The sequence below is a fragment of the Manis pentadactyla genome, chromosome 1 (genome assembly GCF_030020395.1).
Source record: "Manis pentadactyla isolate mManPen7 chromosome 1, mManPen7.hap1, whole genome shotgun sequence".
Lineage (NCBI taxonomy): Eukaryota > Metazoa > Chordata > Mammalia > Pholidota > Manidae > Manis > Manis pentadactyla.
In genome coordinates, this window is record NC_080019.1 from 45,169,747 (window position 1) to 45,193,372 (window position 23,626).

The 23,626-nt window shown below is 39.1% G+C and overlaps 1 protein-coding gene and 1 long non-coding RNA gene across 15 annotated transcripts in view; both read right to left on the reverse strand.

Moving 5' to 3' along the window:
* The window catches only part of NKTR (natural killer cell triggering receptor), a 50,371-nt gene extending 35,627 nt beyond the window's left edge, over positions 1-14,744 (reverse strand). For 2 of the 13 annotated variants that reach the window (XM_057497441.1, XM_036897189.2), the window contains exons 1-6: positions 14,445-14,660; positions 14,210-14,290; positions 4,788-4,862; positions 3,939-4,046; positions 3,038-3,082; positions 1,221-1,308 (exon numbers count right to left, since the gene is read on the reverse strand). In XM_057497441.1, the coding sequence (XP_057353424.1) occupies positions 1,221-1,308; positions 3,038-3,082; positions 3,939-4,046; positions 4,788-4,862; positions 14,210-14,267 (374 nt within the window). In that variant the 5' untranslated portion in view covers positions 14,268-14,290; positions 14,445-14,660. Of the gene's footprint in view, positions 1-1,220; positions 1,309-2,709; positions 2,738-3,037; positions 3,083-3,938; positions 4,047-4,787; positions 4,863-14,209; positions 14,291-14,427 lie in introns of those variants that run through there. The other 11 variants (XM_057497466.1, XM_057497454.1, XM_057497457.1 and 8 more) reach the window with 11 other exon arrangements.
* A 99-nt stretch (positions 14,745-14,843) lies between these two features.
* On the reverse strand, positions 14,844-22,867 carry LOC130682683 (uncharacterized). 2 transcript variants are annotated; one of them, XR_008995976.1, is made up of 3 exons: positions 21,906-22,337; positions 15,208-16,924; positions 14,844-14,878 (listed from the first exon to the last, which is right to left on the reverse strand). It is a non-coding gene; the product is annotated as an uncharacterized LOC130682683 (long non-coding RNA). The 2 variants fall into 2 exon arrangements; XR_008995975.1 differs by lacking the exon at positions 14,844-14,878 and having other exon boundaries at positions 15,706-16,924; positions 21,906-22,867.
* Positions 22,868-23,626: the final 759 nt, after the last annotated feature.

Sequence of the window (23,626 nt, forward strand, 5' to 3'; positions counted from 1 at the left end):
AAGTTTTCAAAATACTTGCCAATCCTTTTTTTTGGCCCTTAAGAAGATTAGCAGAAAAATGAACTCTAGTGTGTAATACTAATACTCCATCAGATCAAAACAAGGTGTTGGACAACGGCTTTACGGCTTCCTGTTTTCCTGCACAACTCCAAGCACTTAGAATCTTGGATCAGCTTTCCATTTTTAGGACATTCTTGGCAAAGAATGCCCCTTATCTGAACTTTATCAGATCATGTTGGAAATTTATTTTCCAGACAAACTTAAAATGTGAGATTTATTTTACAAGTAATTTACTCCTTTAAAAACAGGGAAGCGCCATTCATACTCATCCATTCAGAAAGATGACAAAAACTTTTTGTGGTAAACCATGAATAACGCTTTTCTCCAACATATGTAACACATCTGTAGAGAGTTTCTTCCAATCAAAAGCATTAAACTTCATGGCAGCCAATTATTTTTCGTATTTTCTATGATGGGATTTAAATAAAAACAGGTTTTGGTGTAGCTTTAGATAAGAATATAAAAGCATGTCAAAGGTCCTTCAGGTAAGAAATTAGCAAAGTTCTGATTGTGTTGTATGTGCATGTAAAAGTGTCTTTTTAAAAAGCAAATTTAGCATTCTGGGGTTTCTTGATAATCTCATAAGTTTTGGTGGAAAAGAGAGGAACATTGGGTTGATCCAATTATGCGTAGAGATCTCATAAGGTTTGAGGTTTTTACAACGCTGGCTCAACAGCAAATCACTTATCTCTACTCAATATCAGAAAAAAATGATGCCTCTCTCAAACTGGCTTAAAGAGCAACAGCAAGAGAAAAAAACCAACAATATACAATGGTTTACTTAAACCAACTGTTTTCCATGTCAAGAAAACCAACTGTTTTCTAGTCTATGAACAATTTTTAAATGTTCTCAATAGTTTATGGTACATTCTAGCTTTGGCAAACTGAGCCTCCAAATTTACAGTCAAAGCCAATTTCTTAAGATGACAACATATTCTGAAAATACCGTACACCTTCAAGTTATATCTTTCTCTTCAAATTCAGGATATATGCTGATGGTTGAGATTGTTAGAGCTTACCAGTTACTATAAATTAGAAATTAATAATAAAACACAAGTTGACAGAATTTGAGCATTAAACTTGGTTTAACTATACCATCTTTCTCATGAACAGCGCTTCTCTGTTTAAGAAAAGCTCATCTCTGAATTATGCCTACTCACATGAAAAACTGGGAACCATTGGTATGTTTCCCTCGATTTGCCATTGACAAAAGGAACGCTCTGTCATGTTTGAGAATAAAGTTTTCATCTGTTTGAAGAAAACACAAATTCGTCAGTCTCCAGTTATAAGTGACTTTTTAAAGTGTAATGTTCACAGCAATAAACAGAATGCAAAGGATGAAATTCCTCTTCTGGTCAGTATACATACTTGACTATTTAGAAAAAAAAGTTTTTTCACTAATCAAATACAAAAGCATAAAAAGACCAAAAAATACTACTTAGAGCCTTGAGGAAAAGAACATGTATTTAATACTTTAATACAAACAGCCTTAGAACAGTCACTTTTAGCAAAGTAACATACTTTGGCTAAATAATATCCAAATTATTAACTTTCAGGGAAAATCAGTAAAGAAATTTTAGAAAAATTTCTATAGTAAAGCTCATTTCCTCCAAATTTCTAATTATCCTGCTTAATGCACCATACATGGGAAAACTTAAATAATCCTTTTTATGTGCGTAATTTCTTATGGCAAATTTATTACTCAACTGAACTGAAGGCAGACTGTAGAAGCAAGAGTAAAAAATGTTCATATATTAAGTTGTAGGGACAAACTAAATTAAGTGTATTCCTTCTAATCAAGAGAATCAAAACTTATCTAAGGAACAAAGTCCTATAAAAACAAAAACTTAAAAGGCAAAATACAACTTTAAGATACATAAGTATCTGTCACAGGGAACAACCACATTTAAATGGCCTATAGCATTAGTTTCAAACTGCTACAAGCTAACAGAAACACTAGAGCTATTTCCTTCTAGTTCAAAGGAAAAACTCTGTCATAAAGATCTCTTAGAGATTATTTTTAATTCCAATAGAAAAATTTTGAAGTTAACTTAAATTTCCTTTTAACATTCATCCAACAAATCTTTCTTTAGAACAAACAGAAACACAGACAACTTTAAAAATTATTACCTTGGGAACAGGCTCTGAAAAAGTAGTAATCCATTTTCCCCCAAAAGAAATATAAAAGACTATTATAACACTGAAGCTAGCATGGCATTTAAACCTAGCAATATTGGATCCTATTATACATCTCTGCAACTGACTTTTCTAAGGCTTTTTTGGGCAGGTGCAATAGTTAGATTTATGCAAATGCTACTACTGCAGGAATAAAACAGAACCATATTGTTGTGGTATACAAAAGAAAACATACAAACCTTTGAGAAAGGAGGAAATACCAACTTTTATTCAAAGAAATTGCTTGGTTTAAGGGAAAAAAACATAATCAAATTCTTTTCCCTGATGTGGAGTAACCCATTGGGAAAAGAAAAAAGATAAAGGTGCATGTATGAAACAGTTCACAGAATTTTCCAAGTCTTCAAGCAATATAAGAAATCCAGCCACAACCTGACCCAGACTGTCCATAAATTTATTAGGAAGGGTGCAAGGGAACAGAATTGGAGTTTGTGTTACTGAGCTTTGTTCTCTTACCTTTTCATTTTGCAAAAGACCACATTCTCTATAAACAAAAGAATATGTTGACAGTTTTAGGCAGGAAGATAGGAGTTTTCATGTATATAGTTGCCTAACCTCCATGCTGAAAGTCATGTTTAACCATAAAGTTAGCCTTAATTAATCTTGTCAATTAAAAGTTACATATTATAATTTATCCCCAAGTTCATGCAATAAAGTATTTTCATGCAGCATTAGTTTCATGCAAAAAGTGAACTATAAGTAAACCTCTTCTCATTAAAAGTACATGATCAAATTTGCTTAATATCAGAACTGAAACAGAAGACCATAAAATATTAAGCCTTACCTTTAAAATATCCACCATAAATTGATTCTCCACCTTTTCCATTACCTGCAAATAATGAGCTGCATTAAATTATGATGAAAATTTTAAAATACTAAGACATATAATTTATTTACATGGACGGCTTCAACCTGTTAGAGCTAACACCTTGCAACTGCTGCAGATAATCAGAATTCTAAGAATCCTCAAGTAACCCCATCTTTAATATAAATTCAATCCTATTACAATAAATATTATTAAAAAATTATCTCAACTCATTTATTTCAAACAATAAGTATAGCAACAAAATTCTAGAAGAATAAAAACAACTGACAGTACTTTGGCATTTACTGTAAGAGAATACAAGCAATTATAATAGTATTGAAATTGCATAAAAACAAAATAAAATGCTTAGTACTTTGCTTTTCATGCATTCTTGGTTTACAACATTCATTCATTCAACAACTATTCACTAACCATGTACTATTTACATCATACTGTAAGAGACACAAAATTTACAATTAAAAGTAATAATGAGATACACCTGACCCTTCAACAACACAGCAGCTGGGGTTCTGATCTGCCTCACAGAAAATCCATGCATAACTTTTCTGACTTCCCCAAATCTTCATTACTAATAGCCAAATGTTGACTGGAAAGCCCTATCAATAACATAAATGGTTGATTAACATATATTTTGTATGTTACATGTATTATATACTGTAGTCTTTCAATAAAGATAGAGAAAAGAAAGCGACATTTTTTTCAAACTGTCATAAATATCCAAAAAAACGTTTCAATATATTTAATGAAAAAAGTTTGCACATAAATGGACCTGTGTAGTTTGAACCCATGCTGTCCAAGGGTCAACTGTATTTTAGAAACTGATAGATTGAGTTACTAGGACTGTAACTCTTTGCTCTACCTTCACTGAAGTCCCCACCCTGAATCATAAAGTTTTTAACCACACGATGGAATGTAGAACCTTTATAACATAACTTCTTCCCAGTTGTTTTCCCAAGGCCTTTCTCCCCTGAAAAAGAAAAAGAAACTAAGTTTAGCTAGAAATATATCCTTTCATGGAAAGTACCATCCAATGAGTCCTTTGTCAAATCCCTGCTCTGCAGTTGGGCACTGTAAGAGATATAAGAAGTAGACAGTGTAACAATTTAACAAACACAATATAAATGTTAAATTGTGTGGTAGAGACTCCATGCTACAGGAAAAAGAAAGATTAGAAATGGTTATACCTCCAATAAAAGAATGCAATCAACAAGTTGGTGCAAAGACTGTATATGTATTTAAGTGTATTTAAAAAATTCGCTATTTCTATTTTAAAAGTAACATTATAGTTATTTTTCCTCCCCATTTTTTCTACTTTTTAAAAATATAAATCCAATTATATAAAGAACTTCCTTATGTTCTGCTTCTCTACTAATCCTAAATTTCTTGCAAAATTTAGAATACTAAATTTGTTCAAAGTACTGAAATTTGTAAAACTCTACCAAATCAGTTTGAAATATGTTATTATTTTATAAACTACAATGTATAGAGATGATTTCATTTCATATAGCTGCACTTTTTTGTTTCTGAAGCCATTTATCTCCTCTCTTCCCTTTGAGAAATGTTTTCCTGATTTCATATCAGTGAAAATAGTATTTTTTATTTGCTCAATTAATTTCATAGTCCATTACTTTTTAAGGAACATATCTTAACAGCACAGTAAAACTTTAGCCATGACTTCTCATTGAAAATAATTTAATAATTCATTTACCTGAGCATAGGCAAAGGAAGTTTTTGCATGTTTTTGGACAAATGTCTGAGAAGAGCTGAAACATAATGCGACCAACTGAAATAAAACACATTAAAAATAAAGTGAGCAAGTTGATTAAATATAAATATTTCATATAGGAGAAATAAAATGGATAAACAGAATTAATAGATCAAAAGGTCCATTTTTGTAATTTATTTTTTTAAAAGATTTAACAGGAAAGAATTTAACTGGGCAATACCAACTATCTGTTTGTTGGAATTCACATGCAATCAAAGTGGTTTCAGCCTAAAACTAGGATTTTAAGTGTCTTTTAAAGGGGTCTTATTAGATCTCTTTTAGTACAGTCCTGACCAGCACTATTAATCTTTAAAATCACTCTCATTCAGTTGTCCAATCTAGACTTGAACCCCTCCAATGATAATAGCATATCATATTGTAAAACAGTCATTCTGGCTAGTACTGTCTGAAAACAAAGTTCTTCTGTCGTCTGTCATCTGCCTTCTACCTTTATGCAAGAACTGTTTAGAGTAAACTTCCTAAACTGTGACCCACAGCTAAAACTCACATTCTATTCCCTGAACGAGCAGAAAGCGAGTAGGCCATGGTTCCTAAAAAGAAACTAAAAATCCCTACAACAAACAGGAAAGGAGAAGCAGCAAGTCCGCACATGCCATTTAACTACAGTGTAGAGAACTGCTTCACAAACTTTTTGGTCTCAGGTTTCCAGTAAACCATAAAAATTATTTGGCTTTTAGAATGTGAATCACATTTACTGCTGTCTACTGCATTATAAAACTTAGAAAATTTTAAAACACAAGAATATATAAGCACAGGTTCCATTAGCTAACAAGAGTGGTGACATCATTACCTATTATGTAATCTCTGGAACACTTGTGCGCAGAGTGCAAAAGGCAAGTACTATTATAAAAATAGTTTTGACTTTGCAGATCTGAAAGAGTCTCAGTAAAAGAAGAAAAAGGATTTTCATTTACAATCACTTTCTTGAGTCCCCATTCCCCTTGTTCTACAAAATCTTTTCCATTATGAACATTTTTTTTTACTCAAAGGGACTTATGAAATAAATCAAAATTAACTGTGGACTAAGTGTCAGTCATTTTTAGTACAGACACAAAATGACTTGATTTACTCTGTATCACTAAGGTTTTAGTTTACTTCTGGTCATGCTAGTCAGTAGTTCCTTTGAGAGGACAAAACAAAGCCACTGCATCCTTCAGGGACAAAAAAGTGGGATAAAGGCATCACATAAGATTTCCTGTGTCAACACTCTGCCAATAGCTTTAACAGAGTCAAATTTAAAGAAATTTCAAAGGCTTCTAGCTCACCTTGCTAGAAAGGCACATGAAAAGATGCTCCACATCGCTAATCATAAGAGAAATGCAAATTAAAACCACAATGAGATATCACCTCACACCAGTTAGGATGGCCACCATCCAAAAGACAAACAACAACAAATGTTGGTGAGGATGTGGAGAAAGGGGAACCCTCCTACACTGCTGGTGGGAATGTAAACTCTAACCATTGTGGAAAGCACTATGGAGGTTCCTCAAAAAACTCAAAATAGAAATACCATTTCACCCAGGAATTCCACTCCTAGGAATTTACCCTAAGAATGCAGGAGTCCGGTTTGAAAAAGACATATGCAACCCTATGTTTATCACAGCACTATTCACAATAGCCAAGAAATGGAAGCAACCTAAGTGTCAGTAGATGAATGGATAAAGAAGACGTGGTACATATACACAATGGAATATTATTCAGCCATAAGAAGAAGAAAAATCCTACCATTTGCAACAACATGGATGGAGCTAGAGGGCATTATGCTCAGCACAATAAGCCAGGTGGAGAAAGACAAGTATCAAATGATTTCACTCATATGTGGAGTATAAGAACAAAGAAAAAAACTGAGGGAACAAAACAGCAGCAGACTCACAGAACCCAAGAATGGACTAACAGTTACCAAAGGGAAAGGGACTGGGGAGGATGGGTGGGAAGGGAGGGATAAGGGGGACAAAGGGGGCATTACGATTAGCACAGATAATGTAGCAGGGGTGTACACAGGAAAGGCAGTATATATAGAAAAGATAAGTAATGGTCCCATAGCATCTTAGTACACTGATGGACAGTGACTGTAAAGGGATATGTCAGGGGGACTTGATAATAAGGGGAGTCTAGTAACCATAATGTTGTTCAAGTAATTGTACATTAACGATATCAAAAAGAAAAAGAAAAAAAAAGAGATTATGAAGTAAATCCCATTAGGCTAAAGTGAACTTCTCAACAGAAACTCTACAGGCCAGAAAGGAGTGGCATGATATATTTAACGCAATGAAACAGAAGGGCCTCTAACCAAGAATACTCTACCCGGAAAGATTATCATTTAAATTGGAAGCAGGGATTCAACAATTTCCAGATAAGCCAAAGGTGAGGAAATTTACCTCCCTCAAACCATCTCTACAGGGTATTTTAAGGGATTGCTATATATGGAAGTGCTTCTAAAGCTAAATAGCTGTCACCAGAAAAATAAAACCACAGTAAAGGAAGTAGCTAAATTAATTATTAAGAAAATGCAAAATTAAATCATCTATTTACACAGTCAGTCAAGGGATACACAAAGAGTACAGAGTATGACACCTAATATATGAACAGTAGAGGAGGAAGAACAAGATTGGGGAAAAAAATAAACCTGTAGATTGTGTTTGACACAGTATAAAATGAGTTTGAGTTAAGTTAGACAGTGAGGTAGTAAAACAAAGCTACTCTTAAAACTTTGGCAACCACAAATCTAAAGCCTGAAATGGCAAAAAGTACATATTTATCAATAATCACCATAAATTTAAATGGATTGCATGCACCAATCGTAAGAGATAGAGTTACAAAATGGATCAACAAGACTCATCTATACGCTGCCTACAAGAGACTCACTTCAAACCCAAAGACATACAGAGACTAAAAGTAAAGGGATGGAAAAAGATATTTCATGCAAATAATAAGAAGAAAAAAGCAGGAGTTACAGTATTTGTATGAGACAAAATAGACTTCAGAACAAAGTAACTGGAGACAAAGAAAGACATTATATAATGATATGGGGGCCAGCACAACAAGAGACTATAACCATTATAAATATGCATGCACCTAACACAGGAGCCCCTACATATGTGATATAAATACTAATAGAATTAAAGGGGGAAACGATGCAACGCACCATTTTAGGAGACTTCAACAAACAAGTCATTCCAAAGGACAGATCAACCAGAGAGAAAATACTTAAAGAGACAGAGGTACTGAACAATACATTAGAACAACTGGACATAACAGACATCTACAGCACACTCCAACCAAAAGCAGCAGGATTCACATTCTTCTCAAGTGCACATGGAACATTTCCAAGAACAGATCATACACTAGACCACAAAAAGAGCCTTAGTAAATTTGAAAAGACTGAAATTGCACCAACCAGCTTCTCAGACCACAAAGGTATGAAATTAGAAATAAATTATGAAGAGAAAACAAAAAAATCCACAAACACATGGAGGCTTAACAACGACGAAGTAAAAACAGAAATGAAGCAATATATGGAGACAAATGAAAACAACAACTCAACACCCCAAAATCAGTGGGACACAGAGAAAGCTGTTCTAAGAGGGAAGCATAGTGCAATACAGGCTTATCTCAAGAACAATCACAAATGAACAGTCCAAATTCACAATTAATGAAACTAGAAAAAGAAGAACAAATGAGACCAAAAGTCAGTAGAAGGAGGGACATAATAAAGATTAGAGCAGAAATAAATAAAATCGAGAAGAATAAAACAATAGAAAGAATCAACGACACCAGGTGCTGCTTCTTCAAGAAAACAAACAAAATAGATAAAACCCAGGCAAGACTTATCAAGAAAAAAAGAGTTTACACACATAAACAGAAACAGAAATGAGAAAGCTAAACTCACTATGGACACCGCAGAAATACAAAAATTATGAGAGAATACTATGAAAAATTATATGCTAAAAAACTGGATAACCTAGAAGAAATGGACAATTTTCTAGAAAAACACAACCTTCCAAGACTAACCCAGGAAGAAACAGAAAATCTGAATAGACCAATTACCATCAATGAAATTGTACTAATAATCAAATAAGTACTTAAGAACAAAACTCCTTGGCCAGATGGCTTCATGGCTGAATTCTATCAAACACTTAAAGAAGAGCTAATATACCCACCCTCCTTAAAGTTGTCCAAAAAGTAGAAGAGGAAGGTATACTTCCAAATTCATTCTATGAGGTCAGCATCACTCTAATACCAAAACCAGGCAAACACACCACAAAAACGAAAATTACGAACCAATATCTCTAATGAACATAGATGCAAAAATACTCAACAAAATATCAGGCAACAGAATACAAAAAAAAATTTAAAAGATCATCCATTATGATCAAGTAGGGATGTAAGGGTGGTGCAATATTAGAAAATCTATCAACCTCACACAACATCAACAAATAGAAGGACAAAAAGCACATGATCATCTCCATAGATGCAGAAAAAGCATTCAACAAAATTCAACATCCATTCATGATAAAAACTCTCAACAAAATGGGTGTAAACTCAAACTGGATCAAAGACCTAAATGTAAGTCATGAAACCATAAAACTCTTATAAGATAACATAGGCAAAAATTTCTTAAATATAAACATGAGCAACTTTTTCCTGAATGCATCTCCTCGGGCAAGGGAAGCAAAATCAAATATGAACTCATGGGACTACATCATGCTAAAAAGCCTCTGTACATCAAAGGACACCATCAGCAGAACAAAAAGGCATTCTACAGTATGGGATAATATATTTGTAAATGATATATCTGACAAAGGGTTAACATCCAAAACATATAAAGAACTCACATGCCTCAATACCCAAAAAGCAAATAACCCTATTAAAAAATGGGTGGAGGATATTAATAGACACTTCTCCAAAGAAGAAATTTCAGATGGCCAACAGGCACATGAAAAGATGCTCCACATCACTAATTATCAGGGAAATGCAAATTAAAACCACAATGAGATAGATAGATATCACTTCACATAAGTTAGGATGGCCAACATGCAAAAGACAAACAACAATAAATGTTGGCAAGATGTGGAGAAAGGAGAACCCTCCTACACTGCTGATGGGAATGTAAATTGGTTCGACCATTGTGGAATGCAGTATGGAGGTTCCTCAAAAAACTCAAAATAGAAATACCATTTGACCTAGGAATTTACCCTAAGAATGCAGGAGCCCATTTTGAAAAAGACATATGCACCCCTGTTTACTGCAGCACTATTTACAATAGCCAAGAAATGGAAGCAACCTAAGTGTCCATGAATGGATGAAGAAGATGTGGTACATATAAACAATGGAATATTATTCAGCCATAAAAAGAAAATAAATCCTGCCATTTGCAACAACATGGGCAGATCTACAGGGTATTACGCTAAGTGAAATAAGCCAGGCGAAGAAAGCAAATACCTTGATTTCACTTGTTTGTGAAATATGAAAACAAAGCAGAACAGAAAGAACAAAACAGCATTACACTCATAGATACTGAGAAGTGGCTAATGGGTACCAAGGGGGATGGGAGTGGGTGGGGAGTAGGGGCACTGCTGAATCACTGTGATGTACATTTGATGATAAAAAAACTTTCTTTTAAATACTGAAATAAAAACAATGATGTAAGGAGGTTAAAAGTAAAAGGATAGGAATGACATAGTATGTACACACTAGTTAAGAGAAAACTGGAGTAGCAGTATTCGTATCAAAGTGGACTTTAAAGCAAGGAAAATTACCAGAAATAAAAGGGTCACTATATAACAATAAAAGGGTCAATTCACTAAAACAACATAACAATCCTAAATGTGTAAGCATCCACCTAATGAAAGAGTCTCAAAGTAAATGAAGCAAAAAATAACTTAAAGGAGAAGTAAATCCACAAATATAGTTGAAGATGTCAATACTCCTTTACTGGTAATCAACAGAACAAGTGGTCAGAAAATCAGCCAGAATATTGAAGAAATGCAGAACTATTAGCTTACTGGATTTAACTGACATTTACAGAACTGACATTTACACAACAGCAGAATATACATTCTTTTCCAAGTATACATGGGAAATTCTCCAAAAAAAAGAACATACCAACCTTAATAAATTTAAAAGAACTGAGATTATACAAACTATGTTCTCTGGTAGTAATGAATTGAATTAGAAATCATTAACAGACAGACAACTGCAAAATATGCAAGTACTTGGAAATTAAAACACTTCTAAGTAAGTCATAAATCAAAGACTAAGACTCAAGAGAAATTGTAAAATATTTTAAACTGAAGGAAAATGAACAATAATATCAGAATTTGTGGGGTGCACTTTGTGGAGTCCTTGGTATGGAGGGAAATATAGCATTAATAAGTGCTTATATAAGAAAAGAAAGGTCTCAAGTCAACAATTCAAATTTCCACTTTAAGAAACTAGAAAGAAGCAAAACAAAGGCAAACTTTAGAAAGGAAATAACAGAAATCAATGAAATTGAAGTAGGAAAAAAATGGGAAAAAAATTAATGAAGCCAAAATCTAGTTCTTTGAAATGATAATAAAACCGATCAACCTCTAGCCAAACTGACAAAGGAAAAAAGACAAAAGGTACACATTACCAATATCAGGAATGAAGGAGGAGTTATCACTATAGCTCCCACAGATATTAAGGGACTATGTCCAATAACTGTATGCATATAAACTCACTCGAGAAAAATAATATGAACAGTTCTCTAACTATTAAAAAAATGAAAACCTTACTTAGAAACCTGAAAATTTTTTCTAAGGAATAATCCTGGAGTTATTTCAATAGGAACTATTTTATTGAATTCATTGAGGAAAAACTCACAAACAACTTAGAGAGTTTTCCTCTTTTAAGGTATACTTGCATTCATTCAGTGGCTTTATAATTCAAAAGTCTAATTTGTTTGCTATAAAATAGACAGATATCCATTGATAGGAATAGAAAATACATACTGTGCTGTATTCAAACTTTATCACTACTTCTTGATCTCTCATTAATGTGGACAGTATGGCCTCTCTTAAAGGATCTGTGCTTATCAAAGTAAATAAAAGATACTTTGTATTTATACCAAGTAAATGATTGACTATACAAGATCAAACTACTAGTTGAATAACTATTCAATGACATACAGACTAATGATTAAATTATACAAAGCAGGACACCCCACTTCAAGTAACTGAAGTAATCCTTAAAAGTTGTGTAAAAATCAAGTATCTGATTTTTATAATGCTGAGAAGTGCTAGAGAAGTCTATTATATATGAGTTGAATCATATGAAACTGCCAATTATCAACTGGTTTAACCCAGAATAACATAAGCACTCCTTGTTTTATGTATAAGATTCAGTGTTCTCTGATGGACAGTGACAGGGTATGGGGAGGGACTCGATAATAAGGGTGACTGTAATAACCACATTGTTTTTCTTGTGAAACCTTCATAAGAGTGTATATCATCAGTACCTTAATAAAAAAAAGGGGAAAAAATCATACAAGTGCATTCTCAGGACTAATTTTTTCTATAAGGGATAGATGCTCTCCTGATTTGTCCTTCTACATTTAATCTTAAAATCTTTTTTTCAGTGGTTAGCTGTACTGATCACTTGCAAACCTGCATTCTTTCTGCTTTTGGTACAATATATAAAATGAGCAGAATTAGAGTGCTATATTTCTGTATTAAAAAGAGAAAAAAACTATAACTGTAGGTATATGTCTTCTTTCACCAAATTATAAAATCAGAACTAAATAGCTAGTAATTAAACATTTATCATTGTCAATTTAAAAAAAAAAAGAAAAGTCAGTGTTTTCAAGAGTGCTAGTTACTCCTACCAGAATATTATAATGAATTACCTTGGATGTTGGGGACTGAAGTTCATTTAATATTTGCCAAATATACTCTGGAGATTTTTTACAACAAAGGTTATTTGCAAATCTAGGATATGAACATATACTAGGAAAGTACTTTACCTGGCTACAGAATCTTTGTTTTACTTCTACTTTTCAGGAGTCTTATTTTTAATTCTCAAAAAAACATAAGCCCTGTTATCTGAAGCATGGATTCACTATAGAATAAACATTAAGATCCACGAAGGCTCAAAATATTGAAGACACTGCAACAAAATTTCTAAGATCACGTCATTCATTGCTCAAAACCCTTCAGTACCTTCCTATCTTGCAGTTTCAAAGTTCTTACTATGAATGACCTATAGTTATTACCTACTACTCTCTTCCCTCTATCCCAGCAACCCTGAGTCTTGCTGTTCCTCAAGCATGCAAATATACTTCTTCCCAAGGGCCTTTGATTAAAGAAAGCTGTTCCCGCTGCTAGGAATGCTCTTCTCAAAGATATCCATCCACATGGCTCACCTCCTCATCTCCTTCAGATGTTTGCTTAAATGTAATCTTCTCAGAATAGTCTTTTCTGACCAACCTATTAAAAGTATCTCTACTAAAAGCCACTGTACATTTTTTTCCTGGTTTATTGTCTGTCTTTCCCCAGTAGAATATAAACTACAAGGAAGAGGCCTTTGCTATTTATTGCTATGACCCCAGTCTTGAATAGCATAGCAGGCTCTCAGTAAGAATCTGCTACACAAGATGTTGCAAAAAGACTATATATGCTTCCAATTAAAACTTCTGCCACAGATACTAAAAAAGACTAAGAAAATAGTTTTGTTTGGAATCATACACGTTGTGCTACTTAGAATGAAACAACTACCCTTTAGAAGAAAATATGTCAATAAAATATATTAACGAACGAGTGGACTCCCTAAAGACAAAACATTAATTCTAACTGCACGCATGCTGCAAGTCTGTGGGTACTGAATGCTTCGGTTTATCACACAAAACTTTGGCTAAATCATTTCCACACGAACCAAGAAATTCTGCCTAATATACGTTAAGGAAAAATAAAAGCGGAGTTAACCTATTAATGATATACGAAAATTAGGAAATGCACAATATATTAATCAAAGCCTCACAGTACAGAGCATCGGAACTGGAGAGTGTTTGCCCCCAAGAAACACCGAGCGAGAAAGTCCGAGATGGACTGCACCCCTTTCCTTGCAGCCAAGCACGGTATCAACACTCAGTCCGAGGTGCAGGGGGCATGCGGTTTGGGAGCGCAAGGCCGGGCCTCCGTGCAAATGAGGGAGAGGCGTACGCGGGCCACCCTCCTCTCTAAAGCATTTTGCTCAAAAAAAAAAAGGGAGTGCTGACTGCTCCTACCGGTTCCCTAGGGGCTAGGGGTAGAGCTGATGAGGGCAGACCCCTCCCCTTCCCCAAGGCAAATACAGGCCCCAGCACGGCTCCCCAGCCTCCGGCTCACCCGGCTCCCGGTTGATCTCGATATCGAAGTGACACTGCGGCCGGTCCTGCGCCCCCATCGCGCCCGAGGCAGTGGCAAGAGCTGGGAGAGTGGAGGAAAGCGGTCAGGGCGGGAGCTGGGGCGGAGCCCGCGCCACTGTCGACTAGCGCCGGCCTGTCGCGACAGCACGGCAGGCCGAGCCGGTTCCCTCCCGCCTCCCAAGTACCGCGCACACCCACAAAGGTGAGCTCTTCACCTGGCTGGTCTCCAGCCCGAGCAGCTCCCGGTGAGCAGGGGAGAAAGCGCTGCCACCGCGGCCGGAGCCCAACGCCACTAACCGACCACCACCCCCTTGCCGGGGCCGGGCCTCGCAGTGCCACGCTAAACCCCGCGAGAGTCGGAACAAATACCGCGAGAGAACAGTTTCAGCGGGTTGTTAACGGACCCGGACACGAACACGTGGGCGTGTCTGGGCGCTCTTGAGCAGCTTCCAGCAGCTGGCGCTCCTATACCTGAACTGATCCTTTTCTGCCCCGCCTCTTTTCCCTGTTACCATTGGAGACAGTCGCACAGTCGGGGAGCCCTGACTGCGCTTGCGTTTTCTGTTTCCTCTCATTCTTCCCGGAGAATGAGCTTCTGCAAGTTTCCCGGTATCGTCAGGTTTCTCTTTTGTTATCAGCTGCGAACGAACTGTGAAGATTAAGTCATTGAAGTTTAGTAAACCGACAGATCTTTTGACTTATGTTCCAAATTCAGATCTTTTGTTGTACATATATGTATATATATATATATATATATATATATATATAATTGGAAATAATGTCTCCTAATTTGTGTCTTGTTTTTTCATTGTATTGATGGCAGCTTGTGCAAAGCAGTTTTTAATTTGGTGAGTCATTCGATCAGTTTTTTTCTTTCACAGCTTGTACTTTTCTGTGCTTAGAAATCTCTGCTTACCCTAAGATCCTGAAGATTTTCTCTTATGCATTCTTCTTGAAGTTTTATATTTATAATCTTACCTTTTCCATGCAAGCCAATAATCTATTAGAACGTTTCATTAAGATGTCAGGTAGAGGTTGAAGTTCATTTTTTTCCCTATAGGGATATACAGTAGTTCCACCACCATTTGTTGAGAATGATGCCGGGGTTCTTGTTCACGGAGTCGAAGAATGAACTTCGCAAACACTCAAAGTAGGAGAACAAGTGAGAGGCTTTTATTTAGAGATAAAGCGAGAGGACAGAGCTCCTGGCTCAGGCCAGAAGGGGACAAGAGTGCCCCGGGGTGGTGCGCTGTCTAGGGGATTTATAGTCTGTTGAGAGACAGAGGGCTAGGGATTCAGACCCGCTAAATGGTCCCCAAATGCTCATCTTTGAAGAGGCACTGAGTTTCTTACCAGTCTTTCAGATTATTCTGCAGAGTGAACTTAATACAAGAAATTTACTCCTTTGATTCTCTCCCAGAATAGATATCACGTTCGCTCCTTGTGGCGGTGACGACAGCAATACGTACACAGACCTGGTTCACTTCAGTTCTTTATTGTTGCTCAGAAGGTCGGGAGAAGGTGAGTGAGAAGAAGCAACAGCCGGAGGGAGCAAGTGAGAGGAAGAATGAGAGGAGAGAGACAGAGAGAGAGAGAGAGGGCTTCTCTTTCAACTTATGCCTTATATAAAGGAAGCTGGCCTATGGTGATCAAGATCATGCGTGACCTTTAAGCTGATTGGTAGCATGCCTTCTGCATGAGTTGAGCACGAGCGCGGAAGCATGGGGCAAGCCTATAGGAGCAACTTCCTTATGCTAATGCCACCAAACCAGGAAGGGTGGCGCCCAGGAAGCGGGCGCCATCTTAGGGCGTTGGTCAGCTACAGTGGAAGGGCGGTGTTCAGCCATAGTGGGACTCAGCCTCAGCTGTAGGCCGGCCCCTACATCTCCCCCTTTTTTGTTTTTTAACACAATGAGGCTCGGGGACCATGCCTGTCTTAGGTTGTCAGGGAGGCGCAGCATCCTTACCCGTCATAGGGCAACAGACAGCTAAGGTCTGCGCCCTGTCTTAGGTTGGTATGCGTACCTCCTGATCTTACCCGTCTTTGACTACTGGTCCAACATATTGAGCCACACCCTGGGGGAGATGCCTTCCTCTATAGCTGCCATGGCCTGCACCAGAGCCATCCGCACTTCCCGATGTTGCCGTTGCATGGAACAGACTTTTCTCCCAAGTAGGAGAAGACCTACAAGGAGTAATACACCCATAACACCCATGCCTGACCAGGCTTTGGTGGCATTTAGCACGGCTTCAGCAAACTGAGCTACAGACAGTGCCTCTACCTTTTGGGAACTAACATTCAATATTTCTAGCCGTAGCTGAGTGGTGAGCACGTCAAACTCACTGGACCAATTGGTGGATAACATCTTGCCTAATTCCCTGGACATATTGGCAGCTTTAGAGAGGTTATGAAAAGGAATGCCAGTAACACATAGAGCTGTCAAAGGGCAGATATGGGAGATTAAGTGTACTATTGGTAGAGAAAAAGGCGGGAAAGGTATGTGCAGTTTCAGTCACTGGGAGTGGTAGAGGCCAAGCCTTCACCAGACCCCATAGTTCTCTGGGTTCCGCTATTGCCTGCTGAAGGATCAGTAGCAGGATCAGCATCAGTGGGGTCGGCATCTTGCACTTCCAGTTCTGGTCTTGCCACTCTCCGTGTCAGGCGTTCAGGCACCCAGATGGGATTGTTTCGGTCCTGTGGGAAAACACAAACAGAGCCTCTGTTCCAGATTAACACTGGATCCGGGCCTTTCCATGATCCTTCCAATACATCCTTCACATAACTGTGGGCATGTCTTTAGGCCTGGAACGGCGATTATGCCACTCTGCTGCACTGTGGCCATCTTTGTCCAATGTCAAAAAATTTAAAATGAATAATATGATGTTAAGTTTGTCTCTGGGGGATCTGAAGTCTGCCCCTATTCCCCCTTTTTGTTTATAGAGAGCATTTTTAAGGGTCAGGTTGGTGCGCTCTACCACGCCTTGCCCTTGAGGGTTGTAGGGAATACCTGTGGTATGGGTGATATCCATTACCCTTAAAAATCTAAGAAAGGATTGGGATGTATATGCTGGTCCATTATCAGTTTTTACATGCTTGGGCTTTCCCCAGGCCGAAAACGCCTGAAGGCAGTGAATTATGACATCTCTAGTTTTTTCCCCTGTATGGCAAGAGGCGAAAATGATGCCTGAGCAGGTGTCAACAGACACATGAATATATTTCATCTTGCCAAACTCTGGAATATGAGTGACATCCATTTGCCAAATGTGATTGGGTAGTAGTCCCTTTGGATTGACTCCCTCTGAAACGGTGGGTAAGAGTGTAACACACCATTTACAACTTACTACTATGGCTCTAGCTTGGTCTCTAGTAATATTATATTTTAAGTGAAGGGTGTTTGAATTTACATGAAATTGTTTGTGAAATTGTGTGGCTTGTTCTACAGGGTCAAGTATCACTGAGATGTTAGACTCACGGGTCAGGGCATCGGCACGTCTGTTTGCCTCAGCAATGGGTCCTGGGAGGGAAGTGTGGGCTCTTACATGTCCAATAAAGAAAGGTGTTGATTGATCCCAGATCAGTTTTTGTAGCTTTCTGAAAATACTGGCAACGGGGGAAGACTGGCTAATATGACTTACATTCTCTAAGATGGACACAGCATTCACTACATACTGACTATCTGCTAAAAGGTTAAAAGGTTCCTGTGAGAAAAGTGTAAAGGCTTGTGCTACAGCCAACAGCTCTGTTTGTTGGGCTGAAGTGGTTGGAAAACTGAATGTCCAAGATTGGTCACCAGTGACCACAGTCCCGATGCCATTCTTTGACCCATCAGTGAACACCACCTTAGCCTTGGGTATGGGATTACATCTTGTGTTTTTAGGAAAGATGATGGGATTAGAGAGGCAGAACTGTAGCCAAGGATGTTTTGGGTAGTGGTTGTCAAAGGAAGCATTGGTGATGGTGTAAGCAACAGCCCATGCATCACAGCATGCAGTAAGACATTCAATCTGCTCAGCAGTATAAGGTGTTTTTATTATGTTTGGGGGAATCCCAAATGTTTTTATAGCTGTCCTGATTCCCTTGATGATCAAATCAGCTATACTCTGAGGATACCATCTTAATGTTTTTCCTGGAGAGTGGGCCAGATATACCCAGAGAATTGGCCCTTCCTGCCAAAGTACCCCTGTTGGGCTATTATTACTGGGTATCACTATAAGGAATAGCAATTTGCCATAGTCTATTCTATCTACCTGGGCAAGCTGCAAGCGGGATTGGACTAGGCTCAAGGCTTCCTTGGCTTGCTTACTGAGAGAGCGCGGAGATGATAAATCAGAATCGCCCTTCAGTGTCTCATATAATGGACTGAGCTCTTCATCTGTAAGCTTTAGGAATGGCCTTACCCAATTTATATCTCCAAGGAGTTTTTGAAAATCATTGAGGGTGCTTAGATTATCTGTTCTTATGGTCACTTTTAATGGTCTAACAATAGTATCTTCCAATTTTATTCCTAAATACTGTTTGGTACAAGTTACCTGTACCTTTTCTGGTGCTAGTTCTAAGCCCCATTGTTTAAAATGTTCTTGCAAGAAGCAGAGGCCTTCTTCTACTACACTGTTCCTTTCATGACATAAGAGAATATCATCCATATAATGATAGATAATCACTTCAGGGAACCTTTTTCTAACTTCTGCCAGGGCCTTATGTACAAACAATTGGCACATAGTAGGGCTATTTGCCATGCCTTGTGGCAACACCTTCCATTCATACTGCTCATCTGGGTGACCATGATTGATGGCTGGTACCGTGAAGGCGAACCTTTTACAATCCTCAGGATGAAGAGGGATGGAAAAGAAACAATCTTTGATATCTATTACAATGGTCTTCCAATCTTTTGGCAGGGCCATAGGCAATGGTAAACCTAATTGTACTGATCCCATGAGAATCATCTGTTTATTTACAGCTCTTAGATCATGCAGCAATCTCCATTTTCCTGATTTCTTTCTTATGACAAATATGGGCGTATTCCATGGGGAAGTAGAACTTTGAAGATGCCCTGCGGCAATTTGCTCTTGCACTAATGTGTGGACTGCTTCTTTTTTCTCTCTGTTAAGGGGCCACTGAGGAACCCACACGGGCTCCTCTGATCGCCATTGTATTTTTAGTTCTTGTCTGTCCTCAATGGCCCCGAGGAAAAACCCAGTCCTGGGCCTCCAATCCTACTGGGTACCACTCCTGAGAGCGGGATGGGTGTCTCTCTGCCAGTCAAGTTTTTTCCTATGCCTCCGGTCCCTGTATGGCCCTGCTTCCTCATAATGGACTTTGCCTGATTACTATAGAAGGTTTCTGTTGTTAGTTTAAGATTCATCTGGGTCAGTATGTCTCTTCCCCAGAGAGACACCGGTATGCTCAGCACATAAGGTTGAACTACTCCCTCATGCCCTTCCGGATCTTTCCAGGGGAGTGTGCCAGCACTACATAATGGGGCTTGAGCTATGCCCAGCCCTCTTAAAGTCTGAGCAGCTCGGTTTAGAGGCCAATCTTTAGGCCACTCAGCTTCCCTTATAATGCTGCGATCTGCTCCTGTGTCTAATAGTCCTAAGAAGTTCCTATCTCTAATCTTCAGGACAAGCATAGGCCTGTCTCCCAGCTCCATTGTGAAACAGGTCGGAGGGGCCCCAGATGATCCAAATCCTGATTGACCTCTTTTCATGTTTTTATGTCCATATTGTCTATGCTTACTAGGAAGCATAAGAATTTGAGCAATGCGGTCTCCAGAATTGATGGCTGTAACGCCTCTTGGGGAGGAGACCATAATCTTTACTACTCCCTCATAATCTGGGTCAATAACTCCTGGGTGTACTATCAATCCTGCTTTGGTTGTGGAACTCCGCCCAATAGGAGTCCCACTGTATCCTTAGGTAATGGACCTTTAAAATCTGACTCTACTAACTGGACCCCCATCTCGGGTGTCAATATGAGTCTGGTGGTGGCACGGATGTCCACTCCTGTGCTCCCTGCGGTGGCTCTCCTTGGTTCTTCAACTCCAAGCTGGATCCTTGATCTGTCAGATGAAAATGTGTTCTGGGAATTTGTTGGATCACCCCATACATTTGAGGGCCCTGAGGTGGGGGGCCCGGCCTCCCGTTTTTTGCCTGCTGCGGGGGTAGTGGGCGTCCCTCCACATCTACTACTGATCTGCACTCTCTTGCCCAATGGTTTCCTTTTCTACATCTGGGACATAATCTCGGTTGTGGTTGGATGTTGGTCACACTTGCTCCTCCTCCGCCTAATTTCGGGCAATCTCGCTTTAAATGACCCATCTGCTTGCAATGGAAGCATGCCCTGGGAGGGGTACCCCTGCTATGTGCCTGTTGCAGTCCCTGAGTTATGGCTGTGGCTATCACTTTTCCTTGCACTACACTATCATTGATGTCTCTGCAAACTTTGAGGTACACATTTAAATCTTTATTTTTCCAAGGCCTGATAGCTTCTTTACACCATTTATTTGCTTGCTCATAGGCCAACTGTTTTACTGGGGGCATGGCTGTGTCAGCATCTCCAAATATACGGCCTGCGGTTTGCATCAGTCTCGCCAAGAAGTCTGCATAAGGCTCATTTGGTCCTTGGAGTACTTTAGATAATTGACCCTGTAAATCACCAGTGCCCTGGAGTGTCTTCCAGGCCTTGACAGCTGCTGTAGCTATTTGCATATACACTGCAGGCGGGTAATTTATCTGATTATGCTGTCCTAAGTAAGGTCCTGTGCTCATTAGCATCTCTAGGTTCCACTGATTGTTCCCTGCGGCGAGACCGGGCAGTGTCTTGTGAAAGCTCTGCCTACACAGTTTTGAATAGCAGGTACTGACCTCCAGTAAGGCATGCTCTGGCTACATTAGCCCAATCATCTGGTGTTAGATTCTGAGTGGCTAATGACTCCACTATGGCCATAGTGAACGCTGCTTGCACTCCATAGGTGGTGGCAGCTTCCTTTGGGCCTTTTACAAGCTTAAAATCTAGGGCTTGATGGTATCTTTGCTGGGTGTTTGGATCTTCTATTACTGGGAAGGCTGCATTCCCCTCCATGGTTAGCCATTCCCTCCATCTATTCTTGCCCAATTGTTCTTGGCACCCCTGGCCACTGCAACATGAGTAACTCTGGTAAAGGGGTGGCTCTGCTCTATAGGTTGGAGAGCAAAATGGATGATTTGGGGTGGTTGGCACAATCTCTTCTACCTTACTGCTCTTATTGGGGAGAGGGGCCGAACTAGTCTCTCCTTCCTCTCTGCTTATTCTCAGTTGGCTCAGTGAGGGGTACAATGTGGGCCGATGTCCTCTCTGAGCAGCCCTAGCCTCTAACTCTTCTCCTGATAATTCTTGGTCCTCTTCCTCATCAGAGGACCCCCCCTGTGTCAGAGGCTCTTTCTTCTTTCAAGAATCTCCTCTCCTTCCCTTATGGCTTATCACTAATTTACATTTGTCGCTATACCGCGAACTTTCCTTGCTTCGTCGCTATCCTGCGAACTTTCACTGGCGCCTTAACTTTTCATAACATTTTTGACAAAACAAAACAGTACAACAAAGAACACTATGACGGACAGACAAAACAGAAATCCCCACCACAGCCGCTTGCTATCTCCTTTCCTACTTCTACTTTCGCTTTGCTCGTTGGTTCACTCACACTTCTCCTCTGAGGTGCCTTCCCAAGTGATCCTTCTGAATGGGGTCCACAGGTACTGCTTCAGGGTAAGAAGCTCTATGGCGTCCGCGTCCACCAGTTTCTCCTCTGGGTGGTTGGAGAAAAATTCCCAGGTTTCGGCTCCAGATATCGCGTTCGCTCCTTGTGGCGGTGATGACAGCGAAACATACACAGACCTGGTTCACTTCAGTTCTTTATTGTTGCTCGGAAGGTCAGGAGAAGGGGAGTGAGAAGAAGCAACAGCCGGAGGGAGCGAGTGAGAGGAAGAGTGAGAGGAAGAGTGAGAGGAAGAGTGAGAGGAAGAGTGAGAGGAAGAGTGAGAGGAAGAGTGAGAGGAAGAGTGAGAGGAAGAGTGAGAGGAAGAGTGAGAGGAAGAGTGAGAGGAAGAGTGAGAGGAGAGAGAGAGAGAGAGAAAGCTTTTCTTTCCTGCTTATGCCTTATATAAAGGAAGCTGGCCTATGGTGATCAAGATTATGCGTGACCTTTAAGCTGATTGGTAGCATGCCTTCTGCATGAGTTGAGCACGAGCGCGGAAGCATGGGGCAAGCCTATAGGAGCAACTTCCTTATGCTAATGCCACCAAACCAGGAAGGGTGGCGCCCAGGAAGTGGGCGCCATCTTAGGGCGTTGGTCAGCTACAGTGGAAGGGCGGTGTTCAGCCATAGTGGGACTCAGCCTCGGCCGTAGGCCGGCCCCTACAAATAGCAGCTTGGTCTGGAGCAGATTCTTTCCCAGGATAGCAGCTTCTTGGTCTGGGAGCATATCAATCAAGACTGCCTGCTCTGCTCCCAAGGTGGGCTGTGTTATTGTCTGTTATGGTAGGAAATCTATTTTTTGACTTCTTGGGTTTTAAAATGCAATCTTATCTTTAAGATGGAGTCTTTCCTGTTTTTACTATATTGGTGACTGGGCTCCCTTGCCATATTAATTGCCCAGGTTGTAAATTACTTGATCAGGGGCTGGAGGAGGAAAGAAACAGCATCTGGGTAAAGTTAAAGAAAATAAGCTGGGCCTTTTAGCAGGCCAAAGTAAATTTTTAAAAAGCACGATTTAATTGACACAATGAAGATATGAGCTATGCTGATCTCATTTTCTTGTCTGGGAATATTCAAAGTTACTCCTGGCTTTTTAGTTTTAACTAATCTCACTGAAAAATGCTTATATTCCTAGTTTGGTATTTTACTTTAGAGAAATGTGACTCTGACTTTGCTTAATGGTTTAATACAGAGTTTTGGTAGGGGTCTTTTTCCAGAGGCCCTCACCCTACTCTGACTACACCACAGTTCCTGTCTCAAAAAGACTACCCTTTATCCATTAAATGACCTTGGCTTTGTGACCACATATGTGTGGTTTTATTTCTGGACACTCTTTTGTTACATTGATCTATGTATCTATTTTTATGCCAGGACAATACTGTTTCTCTGTTTTTTATTTTTTTTTGTAAAGTTTAACAACTTTAAATTGTAAAGTTACATTACATGAAATCATTTTTTACATGTACATTCAGAGACATTAGACATAGTCACAACCATCACCACCATCTATCTACAGAACATTTTCATCTTGCAAAACTGAACCGCTGTACACATTAAACAGTAACTCAGTCTCTCCTCTACCTAGCTTCTGGCAACCACTCCCTACTTTTTTTTTTTTAACTCTATTGTGTTAAGAACAATTCACATGAGAACTACCATCCTAACAGA